The 14,413-nt window shown below is 51.0% G+C and overlaps 1 protein-coding gene across 3 annotated transcripts in view; it reads right to left on the reverse strand.

Moving 5' to 3' along the window:
* Positions 1–13,371: 13,371 nt before the first annotated feature.
* COL5A3 (collagen type V alpha 3 chain) overlaps positions 13,372–14,413 on the reverse strand; it is a 37,851-nt gene continuing 36,809 nt past the window's right edge. The window contains exons 67-69 of one of the 3 annotated variants that reach the window (XR_003900959.1): positions 14,214–14,326; positions 13,840–14,022; positions 13,372–13,737 (exon numbers count right to left, since the gene is read on the reverse strand). Coding sequence is in view for 2 of the 3 variants with exons in the window: in XM_029917067.1 (XP_029772927.1) it covers positions 13,950–14,022; positions 14,214–14,326 (186 nt within the window). In the remaining variant the exon portion in view is untranslated. Of the gene's footprint in view, positions 14,327–14,413 lie in introns of all 3 variants that reach the window. The other 2 variants (XM_029917067.1, XM_029917068.1) reach the window with 2 other exon arrangements.

The following is a 14,413-nucleotide window of genomic DNA, read 5'->3' on the forward strand; positions in this document are numbered from 1 at the left end:
CGGCGGCCGGGATTCCGCCCCACCCCCGCCCCCCCTCGCGCGCTCCTAGTCTTTGTTGCGGGCTCCGCCCCCCGCCCCGCCCCCAGCTCGTCGGCGGGCGCGGACCCAGCGTGGGTCTGGGGGCGGGGAAGGGGGAGGAGCTGGCACCGGGGAGGAGAGCTGGGGACGGAGCCCCACAGTCCCCTAGGCCCGATGGGGGAGGGTCACGGAGATGGGGGAGGGGTTCCGTCACGTGTTTGTAAATTTCACCCCAGGGCATCTCCCACGTTGAAAACCGGGGTGGGTGCGATCAAGGGACGGGGGCAGTAAGAGGAAGGCCTGGCAACGAAGAAGAGGAGGTGAGAAGCCCTTTCCTTAAAGAACTCAAGAATCAACAGAGAAACTGAGGCAGAGCCTGTGAAATGGGACGTTGAGGGAAGGGGGTCACTGCGGGACAGGGGAGGTGGGACCGAGGTGGACGGAGGAGTGAGAAACAAAAACAGGGCGGGAGACCGTTAGGCTGGCGGCCTCTGGGGCTGGCCCATGGAGGGGTGCGGAGGGGGGCCTGGCCTCAAAGCGGGGTACCCTGTTTTCATTCTCCCCCTCCCACCTCATTCCCCAGGCCCCTCTTCCTCCAAGTCTCCCCTTCCCCGCCACACCTGAGAGTCTCTCACTCCCCTTTCAATGGCCCAAGACGGAGACCAGATCCCCAGATCCCGAGAGGATCAAAATATTCAAGCGCCTCCAACGAGAATCCATTTGCATATGAAGGGCGTCCTTGTCCAGCCTCCAGCCTTTCTCTGCTTCTCCCCCCATCTCCGCAGTCAGCTTCCCTCCCTTAGCCTGTCAGTGGCTTTTTCAGTGGGGGGGAGCAAGCCAGTCAGGTTACAGAGGAATCAGCTGGAACATAGAGGGGTGGGAGGCCTGGCATTTTCTGACCCTACTGTATGCCAGTCGGATAACAGACTATGGATGGTTTTGTCAAAGTAAGAAAGAGATTGGTGTCCAATGGACCAGGGTTTGACCCTGGTTCTGTCACTTCCTGGCCATGTGACCTTAGGCAAAGAACTTGCCTCCTCTCAGGAGACCTGTTTCCTCACGGAGCTGTTGGGAGACATCTGTGATTCTTAAGACAGAGCCCCCAGCCAGCCCTCACTCCCCAGGGAGCGTTGCCACCTGAAGCATGGAGTGGAGGAGACTGGCCACGGGGTGCGGGTCACAGAACAGAATCTGAGCCAGGGAAGGCACCCCACCCATCCCGCTACCTCCTCTTCCCAAATGGGAGATTGTGGGGGTGCCTAGGTGGCTCTGTCTGTTGAGGGCCAGACTCTTGATTTAGGCTCAGGTCAGGATTTCACGGCTCATGAGTTCAAGTCTTGCATCCTGCTCCAAGCTGACAGTGCAGAGACTGCTTGGGATTCTCTCTCTCCCTCTCTCTCTTTCCCTCCCCTGCTTGCATGCTTGCTCGCTCTCTCTCTCTCTCTCTCATCTGTCTTTCAAATAAATAAACTAAAAAATAATAATAACAGCCAGCTCCGGCCAAGCCTGCAGTAGGTGTAGAGTAGGATGTTGGTGTTGCTGGTTAGTGGAAACTATAAGCTTTTGACCAAGTGTGGGCTATGGTTCACAGTGGGGAGAGGGGAGGCCCTGCTTGTCCCTTTACTGCAGGGCGGTGTCCTTTTTAGAGCTGTTTCAGGGACATGAACAATATCCTCTGTGCTCATGCCATTGTCATGGTCAAGCATGGCCTGTGCTATGTAGTTCACAGTGGTCAGTATGCCCCTTGGGTCCATTCCCCCTTCTTCCCCATTCTGTTCAGGGGTGTGGCCTCTGCAAACTACATTTCCCAGGCTCCCTTGCATCTGGCTAGGCTCAGCCAATGGGGCAGGAGCGGGGGTGGGAAGAAGCCAGAGTATTTCTCCCTCTCTCTCTCCTTTCAGTGTTTCTCACAGTGGCTGTTCTGTCTCCTCTGTGGCCTCAGCCCCACTGGGACCGGAGTTCCCACGGTGGCTCAGCTCCTGTCAGGTGGCAGCAGGTTCTGAACTCTGCTAACTACTTCGTCCCTCCAGCTACTTCAGCTCTTGAAAAGATGGTGGCTTGCTACTCACTTGAGAGTCAATTCACTTCTCCCGTTTACTCTTAAAAAAAAAAAGCGTAACTAACGTCTCTGTGGCTAAATCCCCGTGTGTGAAATTTTGCTGTTGAAGCACCTGGTGTGAGCTTTGTTTTTCTGACTGGACTCTGGCCAGCGCGTTCAATGCTGTGGTCACTAGCAATCTGTGTCCTGATCCCTCTGTGGTCAGTGTCCTATTGAACTGGGATCTGTGCTGCCATCAGCGTCCTGGTTCCACTGGGATCAGCATTGTGGTCAGCTCTGTGGTCTCTACGGGTCATTCCTGGTTGTGTCGTCGGCATATGGGCAGTTTCCTGGCTGTAAATGCTCAGAGTTCCAATCACTGTCCTGGCCATGCTGTGGTCATTGTTCCGACCTTGCTTTGGACAGTGACCTGGCCATGCTGTGGTTGAATTATGATCAGGTCACGCCGTGATCAGGGTCATACTCAGTGTCCTGGTCGTACTGTCAGCTTCAAGGCCAGCACCACAGTCAATACTGTGATGGGCATGGGGTCTACCTTCCTGTGTGGCCAAGGTAGTGATCAGAACTGTGGACCTTCCCTGAAGAGAAATTAGCTTCTGGAGAGACCTCGTGCAGCAAAACTGATGGACCAGGTGGCTCCGGGTCTGGCTCTGGACAGAGTCTGCGCTCCACACGTATGGTTGGGTCCCTGCCAACTCTCACCAGCTCACTGTTGGCTCCTCCTAATTGGTGTTTGGGCAGCCATTGGCTTTACTCTCCGTCCACCCCCTTCCTGTGTCTAGCCAGAGGAAGAAACATCCAGACCTCTGTTTCCCCATACTCTACGCAGGACCTGACACAGAGATGATGAGGAAGAATTTAATGAGTGAATGAGTCTATGCCATGCATGTCTACACATGCCTTTGCTCTTGCAGATTCCTCTATATATTACTCAGAGATCCTTTGGTAGCAAGTGGTAGAAAGGCAGCTAGAAGTGTCTTTACATAAAAACAAAAACAAAACAACAGAATGTCAGCTCACACAGCTGGAAAAAAAATCCGGGCGTGATTGAATTCAGGCATGGCTGGATCCAGGTGTCCTGTGATATCATCAGGATTCTTTCTCCGTTTCTCGTCTCCAAAGCTGGGTTATTTGCTGGCATCTTTCCTTTCTTGTCAAATCCGCACAGACATCCGGGGGTCGGTCCTGCTGGGGACCCTTGGGAGAGAGTGTAGAATCTGTCCCTCACAGCTGTCTTGCTTGAGGGCAAGGGAGGTGGGTGTATTTGTTCTCCAGGTCCTGCGTGTCGCCGGGGGAGGGCCGTCCCCAGGGATGCTCCCTCTTCGGCATCTCTGGCCTAACCAGTGTCTGAACTGAGCCCTGAGGCTGGCAGAAGAGTGCACAGGAATGTGTCACGGCCAAGGGGACATGGGCAAGGCACTGACATCATCTGCCTCTGTCCCACTTTTCAGATAGAGAGATCAAGGTTCAGAGAGCTCAAGACACTGTGTGACAGCCACAGAGAGGACATGCAGTGAGCTAAGACCACAGTTTGGTTCACATCTGACTCCAGACATCAAGTTCTTTTTTTTATTATTTTTTAATTTTTTTTAATGTCTATTTATTTTTGAGACAGAACACAAGCAGGGAAGGAGCAGAGAGAGAGAGGGAGACACAGAATCCGAAGCAGGTTCCAGGTTCCGAGCTGTCAGCACAGAGCCTGATGTAGGCCTTGAATTCATGAACCGTGAAATCATGACTTGAAGCCGAAGTTGGACACTTAACGGACTGAGCCCCCCAGGCGCCCCTGACATGAGGTTCCTCCTGCTGTGGTTGCAAGGGAAATCCTGGGCCAGACCCTGGGTCCTCACATGGCATCAGAGGGCCTGGCCCACTCCCAGGGGGGATCAAGCATCGCCTCTTGGCCTTCTAAGCCCACGCATCTTCACGGGAATCATTCCGGTGCCCGCCAGTTCCAGGGCCCAATCCCACACCTCCGAGTGCTCATGCAGAATGGAGCACAGCCCTCCTTCCGGGTCCCAGGAGAGGCTCCTGCGGTCTCCCTCATCCCTGGGGGCTCCCCACCAACTACCTCCATGGTTCAGCCCCATTCCTTCCCTTTCTGGGGCATTTCTCACTGGGGAGTTACTGCCAGCACTGGGACTGCCTCCCTTCCAGGCTTCGCACAGACACACATGTGGGCAGACACACCCACATATGCACACTCAGGCATGCAAACACACCCACATGCACACCCACATATGCACACACATGCACACACACGCAAACACACCTACATAGGCACACACATACACACACACTGAATGGCCTGACTGTGGGAACAGGTATTTGTCCCCAGTTGCCCAGACTGGCACCCAAACACACGACATGGGCACACAGTCACGCAGGGACACCATATCGGGGTATTAGGTGCAGGCACATCACACCCAGACAGAGCAGTGTCACCCAGAGCGAGCACACACAACCCCATGCCACAGGCCAGATGCAGGCTCACGGGCCCGCGGACACACTTGCCTGCTGTCGGGAGGAGGAAGAACATCAGAGGTGAACCGGCCACAATTACCCAAGAACAGGCTCTCGCGAACACACTTGACCCAACACGCACAGAGACCCCCAACACACAAAACACACCCCTCCCCCCAGTTCAGGCACGCAGCTCACCCACACAGCCCCCTGGCACGGACACGTAGTTCACCCACACATCCATGATCTATCACCCACAAATCCATGAGTTAGCCCCATGAAGACACACACACCACAGACACGCAGTTCCACGCAGAGACTCGTAAAACGGGCACACAGTTCACGCGGGAACAGATGCGCAAACCTACCAGACGACTCAGGAAACAGGCAGGGGGTTCGTGCACAAGCACACACGCGCGTCAGGGGCAGACAGCTCGTGTAAGGCACACCCACAGCCCTCCACTGCAGACCCAGGCACACACACAGACGCACAGTGCAGGCACACGGTTCGCACACACACACACACACACACACACACACACACAGACCCACAGGGACCTACAACACGCACAGATGCCCTCTGACACGCAAACCCCAGGCCAGGGCAGCGTGGGAATGAGGTTGTGGGAAGGGGGAGGTGGACAGAATGACTAAGGAAGGCCTCTCTAGGGGGACGGCTGGGCCTGTGTCCAGCGCATGTGGTTCCCATCACCGGCCTGGGAATTGAGGGCTGAGTTGGCGGGACAAGGAGACCCAGAATCACTCCCCAGCCCTGCCAAGCCAGGAAGAAGCAAGGCCCTGATCTGAGGTTACAGGCCCGGAACTTGGCTCAGAATCACAGCAGCTCCTACCAGGAGGGGTCTACCCCGAGCCAGACCTGGCTAGGGCTCACTTCAGCCCCTGCAACAGCCCTGGGAAGGGTTTCAGAGGAGAGGAAAGTGAAGGGTTCAGAGAGGTTAAGCTTCTTGCCTGAGGTCACACAGCTAGGAAGCGGTCGAGCTGGGATTGGAATTCAGGTCTCTGTGCAGCCCTGGCTGCAGATGCAGCACAGATGCAAGACTTCTCCGTTCCTCCACAAGTAGGAACAGGGCACTCGCTCCGGGCCTAGCCTGCACTGGATTTGTGCCTAGAAACAAGAAAGTCCCTGCCCTCACATAATTGAGAGTTTGGTGCATGAGCAGATGGGCAGAGTTCCCTGAGCATGTTCAGAGGGCCCTGATCTAGCTGGGGGGGAGGGTGGTTCAGAGCCAAAAGCTGAGTAAGAACTGGCAGGGCTCAGTGGCCAGGGAGGAGAGCAGATGCAAAGGCCCTGAGGCAGCAAAGCACAGGAGGAGGGATGGTGACAAGTGAGACCAGGTAGAAAGACTTGGACTTTAACTTGGAGCCACCAGGGAGCCTTGGAAGCCTGGAAGACTGGTGAATGGAAGGGGATAGAGTGTGGTTTGGGCAGCCAGGACAGCTGAAGAGGTACCTTCCCCATAACCCAGAATTTCCATTCATGTGTATCCATACACCCCAGAGACATTTATCCTTGTGAACAAAGACACATGCCAGGATGTTTGGACAGGAGCAAAATGGAAAGCACCTAAAAGTCCATGAGCGCAACAGATAACCATGCTGAGGGAAGCACTTAAAAAGACAGGACTAGAAAAACTTGTGTCTGCACAGAGAAGCTGCAAAAGCCTCCGGCTGAGCTAACAGAGCAAGTTGCAAAAGCATCTTCAATACTGTAGCAGTTAGAGAGGTTTAAAACCTGCCCCACTATGTGCATCGCCCATGGCTACAGCACCCCGTAGGCAGTAAACCAGGGTAAACACTGCGGACAGAAATTCCCACACTCAAGGGGAGAGAGAAACAGGGCATCATGTTTAATGGGGACAGAGCTTCAGTTTGGGAAAAGGACAAAGTTCTCGAGACGGATGGCGGTGATGTTTGCACAACAGTGCGAATGTGCTTAATGCCACCAAACAAGACACTTAAGGGTAAATTTTATGTGAGGTATATTTGATCACATTGAAAATTTTCTTAATTCTCCATACTCATTTACCCATAGTGGGGAAAAGAAAGGCAGAGGATGGCAGAAATGTATACAGTGGCATCAAATGTGTGTGCGGTGTTTTATTTTTTAGGGTGGGTGGTGGGCATGTGTTTAATATAAAGTTCCCACTATAGGTGTCTTTTATAATGGCCACACTTTATAGCATTTGCCACCTGGTGGACATTGCTCCAAGTGACCCATTTTAAGTAATTTAACCCACACACAACCCAATGCTTAGATGCTATCATTCACCGCACCATCACCTCTGTGGAGACTGGGTCACAGTAAAGGTCAGTGAAGGTCACGCTCCAGTGGAGGAGCTGAAACTGGACCAGAGGTTTGCCTCTAGCCATGACACCACACGGCTTCCGTACACCTTCTGTGTTTCATTCATTGGCTTTGTAACACTGGAAATGGGTCCGAGAAGTGGTGGTGTCTTGGAGGGATCAAGGGAAAGGATATGAGGAACTTTCTGGAGTGCTGAAAACAGTCTATATCTTCTTTTTTAAAAAAAAAACTTTTATATAGTTTATCTTTGAGACAGAGACAGAGCATGAGTGGGGGAGAGGCAGAGAGAGAAGGAGACACAGAATCCGAAGGCTCCAAGCCGTCAGCACAGAGCCTGACAAGGGGCTCGAACCTACAAACCATGAGATCATGACTCGAGCTGAAGTCGGACGCTCAACCGACTGAGTCACCCTGGCACCCCAATTTTTTTAAGCTCGTTAATTTTTTTTTAGTAATCTCGACATCCAACATGGGGCTCAAACTCATGCCCCCACAATCTAGAGTCACACGCTCTTCTGACTGAGCCAGCCAGGCACCCCCCTGCAAACACATTTGTCGAAAGAAATTTACCTAACCCAGCAATCCCACTTCAGAGTTCAGATCCAAAACAATCGAAAGCATGGTCTTGAAGAGATATTTGCAAACCCATGTTCATAATAGCAGCATTATTCACGGCAGCCAAGAGTTGGAAGCAGATCAAGTATCTACTGATGGATGAACGGATAAACAAGATGTGGTATGTCCATTCAAAGGGACAGGATTCAGCCTTAAAAGAGAGGGGAATTCTGACATACTTTAAGGACCCTTGAGGACATTATGCTCGGTGAAATAAGCCCATCTCAAAAGACAAATACTGTATAATTCTACCTATATGAGGACCCTAGAATAGTTGAAATCACAGACACCAAAAGTACATGGTGGGTGCCAGGGGCTGGGGGAGAGGTGCAGGAAGTTATTTAATGGGGACCGAGACACGGTTTTGCAAGATTAAAACGCTCTGGAGATCTGTCACACAGCGATGTGGATATACAGTATATCCACATATATAACAGCAATGAAGTGTACACTTAAAAATGATTAAGATGGTAAATTTTACGTTAACACAAAAGTAATGAAATAAAATAAGAACTATACCAAAAGGGGTGGGGGGAAGCATGTATAAAGATGAGACCACCTTGGAACGGACAGGACAGCCTGTCGAGATCAGTCTGGTCCTCTGTTTGCTCAGCTTCCCTGTCTCCCTAGGATCTCCCCTCTCCCTTTAAAGTACAGACCCAGCCTCTCAAAAGAAAACTCTGGAGTCTGGGGCTCCCTGATGCAAGGGCACCCATCCGCTCCTGTGGGGACAGGCCCTTGTCAGTTTGAGTGGCACCTGCCTATTTGTGACCTGTTGTCAGCCTTCCCTGACCACCCTGTCGCAGAGAGCACATTTTCTTGTCCTCCTCTCTGCCTTCTTTTTCTTTTTAATGTTTATTTTTGAGGGAGAGAAAGACAGAGCATGAGCAGGGAGGGGCAGAGAGAGAGGGAGACACTGAATCCGAAGCAGGCTCCAGGCTCCTAGCTGTCAGCACAGAGCCCGACCGGGGCTAGAACCCATGAACAATGCGAACCCAAGCCAAAGTCTGATGCTTCCCCGACTGAGCCACCCAGGCGCCCCTGCCTTATTTTTCTCCATAGCACCACTTGGCATGTCACCTGTGTATTGCTTCCCGCCTGTTGCCCCCACTCGAGTGTAAACTCCACGAGGGCAGGGACCCTTGGTATAGTCCCTGCTGGGACACCAGACCCTACAACAGTGCCCAGCACGCAGCAGGTGCTTGAATGAAGGGATGAGTGTGCGGTGCGGGGGAGGGGATCTCGAAAGGTCTGTGATGCCGGTTTACCTGGGCCTGTGCACGTAGTTCGGGCTGGTGGCACGTCTCCCTGTGTGGGCCTGTGTGTCCCTCTGCCTGCCCAGCACGTGTCAGACTCCGGATGCAACAGTTCCCCATTCTGACCATGGGGGTCTCCGGTGTGGCTGCACATCTAAGTGTGGGTTTATGAACATGACTCTGTGTGTGTGACAGATGGGGTCTTTGGCTCTGTGTCCAGGCACAACTGGGTGTGTGTAAATGTGTGTGGCTTGCTATGTGTGTCAGTATGTCTGGGTCTGGCTGAAGGTGTAGGGCTGTGGGTAACATGGACTGTCTCTCTGAGTCTGCCTGGGGATCTGGGGCGAGAGGGTCTGATTCTGTGGGCCCTTGGTCGGCGTGTGTCACTGAGCATGAATATCCCCATGCTGTGTGCGTATGTGTGAAATTCGCGACCTCACCCACCCCCTACAACCATTCGAAGCCACAGGCACCTCTCACGCTGGCGGCCCTGCCCCGCCCCCAGTTCAGAACACTTGTGCTCAGGAAGCACAAGTGCTGTGATTAATTATGGCCACTGAATATGCAAATTAGCTGGGGGCTTTCCCAGCAGCCGCCTGGGCGCTGGCAATGACGCTGGATAAATACACAGAGCTGAGTGTGTGGTCCAGAATTCCCTCCTTACACCTTTGTCAATTACCTTAATTTAGCAGGGCCGAGATTCTAATTCTTTAACCAGCTTTTAGCTCATTAAAGAGTACTCATTACTCTATTAATTGTTCCTCTCTTCCAAAACACCTGCATCAGGGTGGGACCTGGAGTTGCAAAACCAGAGGCCTGCAGACTTGCATTTGTAAACCAGGGCTGTGTATTAGATGCAATTTTTTAAAACAACAGAAGAGGGGTGCCTGGGTGGCTCAGTTGGTTAAGCCTCTGACTTTGGCTCAGGTCAGATCTCATGTTCGTGGGTTCGAGCCCTGCATCAGGCTCTGTGCTGACAGCTAGCTCAGAGCCTGGAGCCTGCTTCCAGTTCTGTGTCTCCTTCGTTCTCTGCCCCTCCCCCTCTCATGCTCTGTCCTTCTCTGTATCAAAAAAAAAAAAAAAAAAAACAATGGGAGAAAGTTCCTCTAAAGGAGAAGATGGCTTTTTGTTTAGCAAAATCTCTAGCTCTAGACTCTGGTCAAGTTACTCTAACTCTCTGTTCCTCAGTTCCATTAGCTAAAATATGAGGATAATAACAGAACCTTCCTTAAAGGTTGATGGAAACATATGAACTCATTCAGGGAAAACATTCAATGGACAGTGCTGGACATGTAGATAATCAATGGTCATTATCGTTAACAGTGTTAGTTGAGCTAATCAAGGATTGTGTGGGTACGAAAATGTGGTCTGTAAGAAATTTTGTGAATGGCTCCTTATAAGAAAGTGAGATAACAAAATAATTTTTTGAGAGAGAGAGCGTGCAGGGGAAGAGAGCGTGCAGGGGGAGAGAGGCAGAGGGAGAGAGAGATTCTTAAGCAGGCTCCACTCCCAGACCCGATTCCACGACCCTGGGATCATGACCTAAGCCAAAATCAAAAGTTGGATGCTTAACCAATTGAGCCACCCAGGTGCCCCAGAAAATGAGATAAATTTGATCTAAGTGTAGACAGCCTCAGAGGAAAGGAGTAAAGAAGGTAGACAAAGAGGCATCAGGGCGGGAAAGACGGCAGAGGGCAGCAGAATCGTGGGAAATCCAGACTGGGGGAGACCACCAGTGACAAATTTACAGTGGTGGGGACTTCTAAGAACAAAGATACTCCATATTAAATTCTAAATTGTTGACTTTGCTGCAATGGGACCTCCCGGTTTGCACACATTCTTACATGCTGACCTTTAGTAAAAGTTGGATTCATTTGCTGGATTAGTCAGGATAATTAATAATAGCTGCTGTAATAAGCAACCTTTAAACAGCTCAAGGGCTTAACGCAATCAAGTTATTGGTTTGATGGACGTCTCCCCGTAGCATTCCTCCAAGCAGTAGCTCAGGGAGGTTGGCTCCTTTCTAGCTCCATAGGAGCCACTCCATCTTACTGACAGATGTGACCTCCAAGGTCATCATGGACTGAAAGAGCTCAGTGGATCAAGCAGGAGGCTTGATGGTTGCCCACATCCTACTGGCCCAGACCCAGGCACGAGCCCCAAATTAACTGCAAGGGAGGCTGGGAAATGTGTTCTTAATTAGGTGTTCTTAGGAAAACACATAGCATTGGTGTTACCATGTGCATTCTTGAGTTAAGGATGTTTGGAAGAGGAACTAAATGGGAAGGAGGCCTGGGTGTGCATTTGGGTTGATAGAACAGTGTGAAAAAATCAGCAAAAGCAACAAATCAGGAGAAGAAGGATCCAAGGGGGACACCATCTCTTCAAGAGTCTTCAGTCGTTTTTGAGGGTTTCTGGGTTCTTCACTGTGTAGGGGATACTTCCCCAAATTTCACGTGGCTTTTCCTCTCATCCTACAGGCCTCTCTGCTCAAATATTACGTCTTCAGTGAGGTCTCTCCCAACCCCTTATTTCATTTTTTATTTAAAAAAATTTTTTTTATGTTTTTTATTTATGAGAGACAGAGAGAGACAGAGTGAGCAGGGGAGGGTCAGAGAGAGAGGGAGATACAGAATCTGAAGCAGGCTCTAGGCTCTGAGCTAGCTGTCAGCACAGAGCCCAACGCGGGGCTTGAACCCACAAACAGTGAGATCATGACCTGAGCTGAAGCCGGACACTTAACCGAATGACCCACCCAGGCACCCTGCGACCACCTTATTTCAAATTTACACCACTCCATTACTCTGTAACTTGTTTGATTTTCCTGAAATCACATTACATAACTATATGTCTATCCATTCTGTCTCCCTCAGGAGTAAGATCCCTATACCCCCAGCATTTGGAAGAGTGCATGGCCTTGAGCAAACAGTCAAGGGACTAAGTAAATGAATGAATGAATGAATGAATGAATGAATGCGCCAATCAACCTTTGAGCCCCAACATTCTTCATAGAGTTACAATCCACTAATATTTATTGAATGCATGAGGGAATCCAGGGCAAGCATTCAGGTGGCCTTGTAGGGTCTAATGGCAGAGATAGTAGGGTAAGCCCTGGTCAATGGGGGAGACCATTGACCCCAACCTGAAACCTATACCTACCCAATCCCACATGACCCAACTCAACTCACACCAGCCCTCCATCACTTCTAACTCAATTTGCCAACGTCCATCAACCAATGAATGGATAAACAAAATGTGGTATCCCGGACAATGGAATATTATTCAGCAATAAACAGGAAGTACTGATGTGGGCTGCAGCATGAATCTTGAACCATTATGCTAACTGAAAGCAGCCAGAACCAAAGGGCCACTTATTATATGATTCCATTTATATGAAATGTCCAGAATAGGCAAATCCATAGGGACAGAAAGATTAGTGGTTGCCTACCACTGAAAGGTTTGGGGGAAATGGAAAGTGACTGCTAATGGGTATGGGATTTCTTTCTGAGGTGATGAAAAGTTCTAAAATTGATTGTGGTGACGGTTGCACAAGTCTGTGTACTAAAAACCATTTAATTGTATACTTTACATGGGCGAATTATATGGTAAATGAATTACATCGCAATAAATCTACTTTAAAAAACCTCAACCCAACATCTAACCCCCAATTCAAGCTACCTCAAACCCAACTCATATCTTAACTGATGCCATCTTGACTTACCAGACTGCCAATCCTCACTCCCCATTCATAGCAACCCCTACATAGCTCTATTCAGTTCATCCTACCTCTCAAATCAACCCTAATTCGTGTCAATTCGACCCCCGCCTCCAAACCCTTACCTCCATCCACTGGTTACCCAACGTCCAGTCCAGCAAATCCCATCATTCATCCACCGCAAACTCACTCAACTCCCTCCCAACCAGCCTCCAATTTGACGACTCTTCAAGCCATTTTCAACATAACCGACCAACCCCTACCTACTCTCTAACATCCAACTCACCCCAAGGCTCAACTTCTAACCCAATTCCCTCTCCCCCAACTCATCTCCTGACTTCCCACCCAGAACTTTGACTCCTAGTTATTTCACCTCAAACCCAACCCACATCCCCTCTCACCTCTTGATCTATTCCTTCAACCCTCAGCTCAGCCAATGACTCTAGGAGTAATCCAACAGGGTGATCTAGCTATTCTCTCTCCCTTTTTAAACTTTGATATCTTCCTAATAGGCTCACAAATTTTTCCAGCTTTACTGACATAGAATTGACATACAACATCATGCAGATCTAAGGCATACAACCTGTCTTTGTTATATACAGTATATACACTTATATACTGATTGCCACCGTAGCATTAGCTAACACCTGCACCACAACACATAATTAGTATTTCTTTTTTGTGCTGAAAACATTGAAGATCTCTCTTAGAGATCCGATGATTTTTTACTTTTCTTCTAGGGTTCTGAAATGGTAAACAGACCCATCCTCTCCAGTGAGTGCCATTATATTTGGCTTTCCCCACTTCCCAAAGCCACCTCTGCCAAAAGGCACAATGACGACAGTGGTGGCAGATGCTTCAGGTGAGACAAGAGCCTGACCTTAAAGGTACAGGCAGCCCTAGATGAAAGACACAGGGACACAGTTCACTGGTTTATTCTCAGACTTGAGATGCCAAATATGCCCTATGGCCCCGGAGGGGTGGGGATCATGCTAGAATCTCTCTCATCATATCCCAGCCTTCCCTAAAGGAGGAAGCAGATTAAATATACAACAGAGGGGATTTTCCCTTTTAATACAGACCCAGGTATAAATAGGGCAGCACCATTAGGATCCTGATTCACCCCCACCATACCACCTGGCATGGCAAGGTGAGTTTGGGGAGATATGGGTGGGGGCAGCATTCAGAGCTGGGCCGATGCAGCGGAACGGGCGCGCAGCTCAGTCCAGGGAAGTCCCACTCTTCCCTCGGTAGCCTGACTTCAGTTCCTTCCCTGTGAACCCACCTGAACACAGGAATGCGTGAAGGGGTCCCAGCCCGGGATCAGGAGACATCCAGTGCTTAACTATTGGAAAGGGTAGCACCACCGGGTGTTGGGGGCACTGACCGAGGAGCGGGGAGGCAGGTGTGGGGGGCATTCATCAGCTGAGTTAGAAGTTCACGGCATGGGGCCTCAGGGGTGGGGAGCTGAGGGCTGGGCAGGCAGGTGGAGCTGGACTACAGTATGTCAGCCGCGGTGCAGTGAAGGGAGGCCGGACTCTTGGGCCGGGGGCGTGCAGCCCCCAGCCCCCTGGCATGGAGAAGGAATACTGCTTGATCGTGATGAGCAGACTCTCCCCCAGCTCCCCAGTCACAGGAGACGATAAATATGGTGGCTTCAAAGCCTCAGCACCAAAAGTGCCCCGTCCATCCGGGGCTCCCCCATTGTCCCTCCCTCCCCCAGACTCTCAGCTGCTAAAGCAGACAGGGCCCAGTTCAAACCCAAACTTCTGGTTCGTCTGGCCGAAGTCAGTAGCCGCCACGTCCCACAGAGGCAGAAACCCCACTCGGGAAGAGCTGAACTCCAACAGGGTCTTCGTCTGTCCCTTGCGGAGCTGACCGCGGGGAGACAGAATGGTGAGTTAGCAGGAGAGCAGCCACAGCCTGTCCCCGCTCCGGCCAGCCCCTGTGCCTCCCCTTAC

This window comes from Suricata suricatta, chromosome 12, assembly GCF_006229205.1.
Source record: "Suricata suricatta isolate VVHF042 chromosome 12, meerkat_22Aug2017_6uvM2_HiC, whole genome shotgun sequence".
NCBI classification, from domain to species: Eukaryota; Metazoa; Chordata; class Mammalia; order Carnivora; family Herpestidae; genus Suricata; species Suricata suricatta.